The sequence below is a fragment of the Frankliniella occidentalis genome, unplaced genomic scaffold (assembly GCF_000697945.3).
Source record: "Frankliniella occidentalis isolate FOCC.00 unplaced genomic scaffold, Focc_3.1 Scaffold21, whole genome shotgun sequence".
Lineage (NCBI taxonomy): Eukaryota > Metazoa > Arthropoda > Insecta > Thysanoptera > Thripidae > Frankliniella > Frankliniella occidentalis.
The window spans coordinates 2,426,681-2,431,373 of record NW_026267151.1 but is presented as its reverse complement, the minus strand read 5'-3'; the positions used below and the strand labels follow the sequence as shown (position 1 = coordinate 2,431,373).

General features: G+C 53.4%; 1 protein-coding gene across 4 annotated transcripts in view; it reads left to right on the top strand.

Annotated features, from left to right (window-relative positions):
- LOC113216734 (acylphosphatase-2-like) overlaps positions 1-1,482 on the top strand; it is an 11,463-nt gene extending 9,981 nt beyond the window's left edge. The window contains exons 1-4 of one of the 4 annotated variants that reach the window (XM_026436547.2): positions 94-276; positions 420-436; positions 564-673; positions 1,052-1,482. In XM_026436547.2, the coding sequence (XP_026292332.1) occupies positions 156-276; positions 420-436; positions 564-673; positions 1,052-1,166 (363 nt within the window). In that variant the 5' untranslated portion in view covers positions 94-155 and the 3' untranslated portion in view covers positions 1,167-1,482. Of the gene's footprint in view, positions 1-93; positions 277-419; positions 437-563; positions 674-748; positions 926-1,051 lie in introns of those variants that run through there. The other 3 variants (XM_026436546.2, XM_052264717.1, XM_052264714.1) reach the window with 3 other exon arrangements.
- Positions 1,483-4,693: the final 3,211 nt, after the last annotated feature.

Below are 4,693 nucleotides of genomic sequence, written 5' to 3'. Positions count from 1 at the left end.
TGTAAAAAATATTTTTGATTTTAGTTTTCGTACGAATTTACTTTAACATTAAACAAAATAAAATAGGTTTTCTGGTTTATGGTTGCTGCAACTGTATCGTCGTCTGTCTTCTGCTAGCCGTCAGTTTTTGTTTATGTTGTCGTTGGTTACCATTAATGAATTTTGGTTACTTTGTGGTGCCTCTAACGCTCTTTTTATTGATTGCCATCCAATTTGCCTCAATGGCGTCGCCTAAACTCCTGAGTCTTGAATTCGAGGTGTATGGACGTGTTCAAGGTTTGTTTTCTGAATAAGATACTGTTTATTACTACAGAGGTAGAGGTTATAGAAGTTTCTGGCATTATATTGTCGGAAAATATAATTCATATTTCTCATTACAATGTGGCCCACTAATTCTTGACATTAAACTCTTTTCTCAGGTGTTTTCTTCCGAAAGGTGAGTCAAAGAAGTATTTCATATTTGAGTATAACTGACCAAGGGTGTTTTTCTTTACGCAACACAGTAAATGAAACTATATTTAGAAATAACTATTGAAGAAATCCAAATCATCTGTCTTTTTCAGTACACCCAAAAGCAGGGTAAGGAGCTGGGTTTACGTGGTTGGTGTATGAACACACCCAAAGGCACAGTTTTAGGACAGCTTGAAGGGGAAGTCCAGCAAGTTGAAAAAATGTATGTATGTACTACTTTACTGTACCGTACCTCATTCTTTTATCAAAGATTTCAAACACAAACTTTTTATAACAGGAAATATTGGTTGCAACGGACTGGTAGCCCTGAATCAAGTATTGACAAGGCCGAATTTAGAAACGTTAAAGAGATTGAATCATATACTTTTACCTCGTTTGAAATTCGGCGTTGATTTTGCTTGATTATTATCTTTTCCCTGCAATTGTGATATACATAGACTTTACCAAATTACAACATTGCGTATTTTATTCCCTATTGTCTCATCTCAACTGTACAAGACACCAAAAAAGGATAATTCTACAAGAAAATTAATTTTTATTGGCTGATGAAGTACGTCTGTTTTTTGCATTCTTATTTCAGGAAATCTTGGCTTCAGAAAACTGGAAGCCCCAAATCAAGAATTGACAAAGTGGATTTCAAATTTGAGAAACCAATTTCAGATTTTACGTTTATAGATTTTTCTGTGCGTCGATGATACCAGCCCCTCTTCCTGTGCTATTTTGTTTTATTTATTTTGCCTTCTACTCCAAAGTAAACAAAATATTATTGCACAATTTCGATCTATAAATTATACCTAAGTTCACATTTAAGACTGAAAACCTGACTGACCCTTCTTGTATTTATTTAATTCAACTAAATTATCCTTTCCATCTTTGTCTTTCATCATTTCTCTGTACTTGTTTTATATGACACAGTTCCATTCTAAGTATCAATTCCAGTATATTCTGTCACCAAACATTTCCTATGTCTTGTCGTTTCCTGAATTAAAAATAAAAGGGTGAAACAAGGAATTTAGAAATTTTCTGAACCCTACCATTGAAATTAGACCAACAGACTACGTCCTCGGCCTCGCCGCGCTCTGACTTTCATGCTCCACGCTCCTCGGGTTAGGCAACCCATCGCACACGTGTGGCCACCGCTGTGCCTACGACGGCTGTGCTCTCCAGCTCCCCACCCAAGCACTCTATCACGGGCTAGCTAGCGCTCTGTCGGGCCTGGTTTACGGCGTCCCAAAATGAAAATTCGAGCGCGACTTTATGGTACACAATCTTGGATTCGTACCGAACGCAGCTGGTGCAAACAAGTCACGCCGTTCGGTCCAAGTCCGAGATATGGAACCATACCCAAGTCATGCTAAAACTTTCATTTTGTGTGGGACACCCTTCCTAGCCAGGGTGCTCCACCGCGCTCAATTTAAACACTCGCGCCACACCGCGGCGGCCCGCCGGTTACCTATGGGCGGGTAACAACGAGAGCGACGAGGACAAACAAACGCCCCCGCCCGTCCGGCCCGCACGCGTGGCAGGCAGTTGTCTCATTATGAAAAGAAGACACATGTGTTCGCGGCAGATGTGGCATGGATTCGCTCCTCGGCCTGTTCGTGTCAGACTGCAGTCTCGCCGATAGACAGAGTTACACCGCACTCTACAGCAAACCGGAAATGTCGACGGACGAGTCCTTCCCCGGTGGCGGCGTCGCCGTCCCCATCGACCCCACGCACAAGGAGCCTGCGGCGCCGGAACCGGTGAGTCTTTTTGGACGTCCAGATCCGCGGTTAGTTAACACGACCCACTCGGTCAAGAAAGAGACTTTGCCGACGCGCCCCCGCCTGCTCCTAGCAGGCGACGATCTTTGACCCGAACTGGAAGTGGACTAACGGCACGCGGTTCTCGAGCTAAGCACTCCTCGGCCGTTGCCTCCCGAGTAGGCTCTACCTCAGAGGCCTTGGCTTCGATTTGATCAATCAGCTGCCTAGATGCCTCTGCCGTGCCACGGCCTTGCCAGGCCGGCGAGCTTCTAGCGAGCCGGCTTTGCTGCTAGGCGCCCCACCGAGCTCGCGCGTAAGTTGGGTTGCCTACCCAGACCAGGACAGGAGCTTGACCAAAGCCGCCCTGGTCCGACCCTTTCGCGGCCCCTCTGGAGTTACCACACGGTGAGGGAATGGGGGGGGCAGGAGAGATCCTGGAGGAGAGAGGGGAGGGGCACTATGAGCTAACGGTGAGCAGGGGGAGGGGAGGGGACGGAGGGGAGCAGACGCTCTCCAGTGCGCGGCGGCACGCGAGGCAGCCGTGTCGCAGTTATTCATGTTTCAAAAGGCACTCGGCGGCACTTATCATTCGCGAAAAAGGGACGACAGCGAGGACGGGCGGTCGACTCGACGGGCAGACGGGACTCCCCCCCCCCCCCCCCTCCTCTAGCCCGGGTCCCGGGGATAAGCTGTCGTGACACTCGAGCGGACTCGTTGCGCTGGTCCGGGTCGGACGTTCCTCCTCCGCGGCGGGCTGGCGGGGCGCGGGCCCCGGGCGAGTTGCGCCCCCGAACCCTTTTGACGGGCCGGGCCGGGCATATGAGTCCCAGTCACTTGAAGAGAACGCATAGCGCGTCGTGCGGATCTAAGTGCTGCGTGAGTGCCTCGTGACGTGGCGCTATCGCGGCCGATTGATCACACCGGAGCTCTGGCTTTCACACGATCAGCGGCGCTACCCCCGCCAAGTGCATTACCCGCCGATAGCTCGCTATCACCGCGCACACTTATTACTCACTGAACACCTCCATCCACCTCCGATAGGGGCGTCGCCATTGGCAGTGCGTGCTCGTGCAACAACTCAACACGAACGACACACACACATACAAACAAAATACATTTACTTTTACTGTAGGGCTTATTTAAATTTTATCTTAAAATATTTTTTTCGCGATTTTTTTAAAACGCAGTCTAATCTAGCATTCCGACTCGAGTCGCGTCGGGGAGCGGAGGCCCCAAAGCGCGTAGTAGTACTTTGTAGTACGCACTCCAGGCGCTTAGCGTCGCGTCGCGGGCGGAGAGTGAGGTGAGTGCTTCAAAGGGGTGCGCTGCCGCGCGATGCGCCGGCCCAGCCCAGCCGCCCTGGCCCGGGCCGCGGGCGCCCCTCTGTGTGTGGGACCGGCGCGCGGCCGCCGCCAAAAGCGCGAGATTGGCTCATTCGCGAGTGAAGCACACGGCGGCGGTGCGCGGCGGCGGTGCGCGGCGGCGGTGCGCGGCGGCGGTGGCATCGCTCCTCCTCTTTTGTTCACCCTCTTTTGCCGCTTGTATCGCGACGAGTTGCGCCCGCCGCGGAGCGAGTTTTTGGCCAGGGCGCGGGCGGGGCTGCTGCCAGGGCAGAGCTCGCAGGCTCGGCGTTGACGTCGTCGTCCCCGCGCCGCCGCACGCGCGCCCCCCGCAGTGCGTCGCGGTGCAGATCTGATCAGCGAGTATGGTGCCCCGCCCTATCCTAGACATCTGTCGCTGCGCCGCGCTATGGGCTGCACTAGACCGGCTAGACCTAGAGCGCGCGCCATTGTCCCGGGCGCACTGGCTGTGGCTAACGCGCTGCAGCCCGAGCCATCCGCTGATTGCAGTCCCGTTTGTCTCCCAGACGATATGCGGTGGAGCGAGTCCTGCGTGCGACACACAACCTGCGGGTCTTCCCTCCAGGGGGACCCCGGCGCTGCTCAGTAGTTGTTCAAAAACCCCGTGCGCTTCGCGGAGGGGAATCGGTGCATGGTGGTTGCCCTCGGGAACCGTGCTTCCATGCACTTCTCACGCAGGATGATGTGGTCCACGGCGGACTCACAAACCTGTACATCGATGACAAGCACTAGTAGGTGCAGGTGACCTGACCTCTCTTGACTTGGCTCTTGATAACGGGCTTGATGAAAGTCTCCTTGCGCCGGCGCTGGAGAGGATGCGGGGGGCTCGCCAACCCTGCACCCCCCTCCCCCTCCTCCCCAGCAAACCCCACGTGTTTCTTTGAGGCTTTGCTGCAGACTTCTACCCCTTTTGCCTGAGCTGCCTTCCCGGCGTCGGGGTCTTTGGCGCGCTTAAGCCTCACGCCTTTCTGTTTGCGCTGCTCTCCGTTCGCGTCCGCCCCCTCCCCCCCCCTCAACATTCCCCAGCCGAGCTGCGGCTGCACCCCTTCGCCCCTGCAGAGGCTGACGTGCTGGCGCCGCCGCCACTGACCTGGGTCACGAACCCCCCCCCCC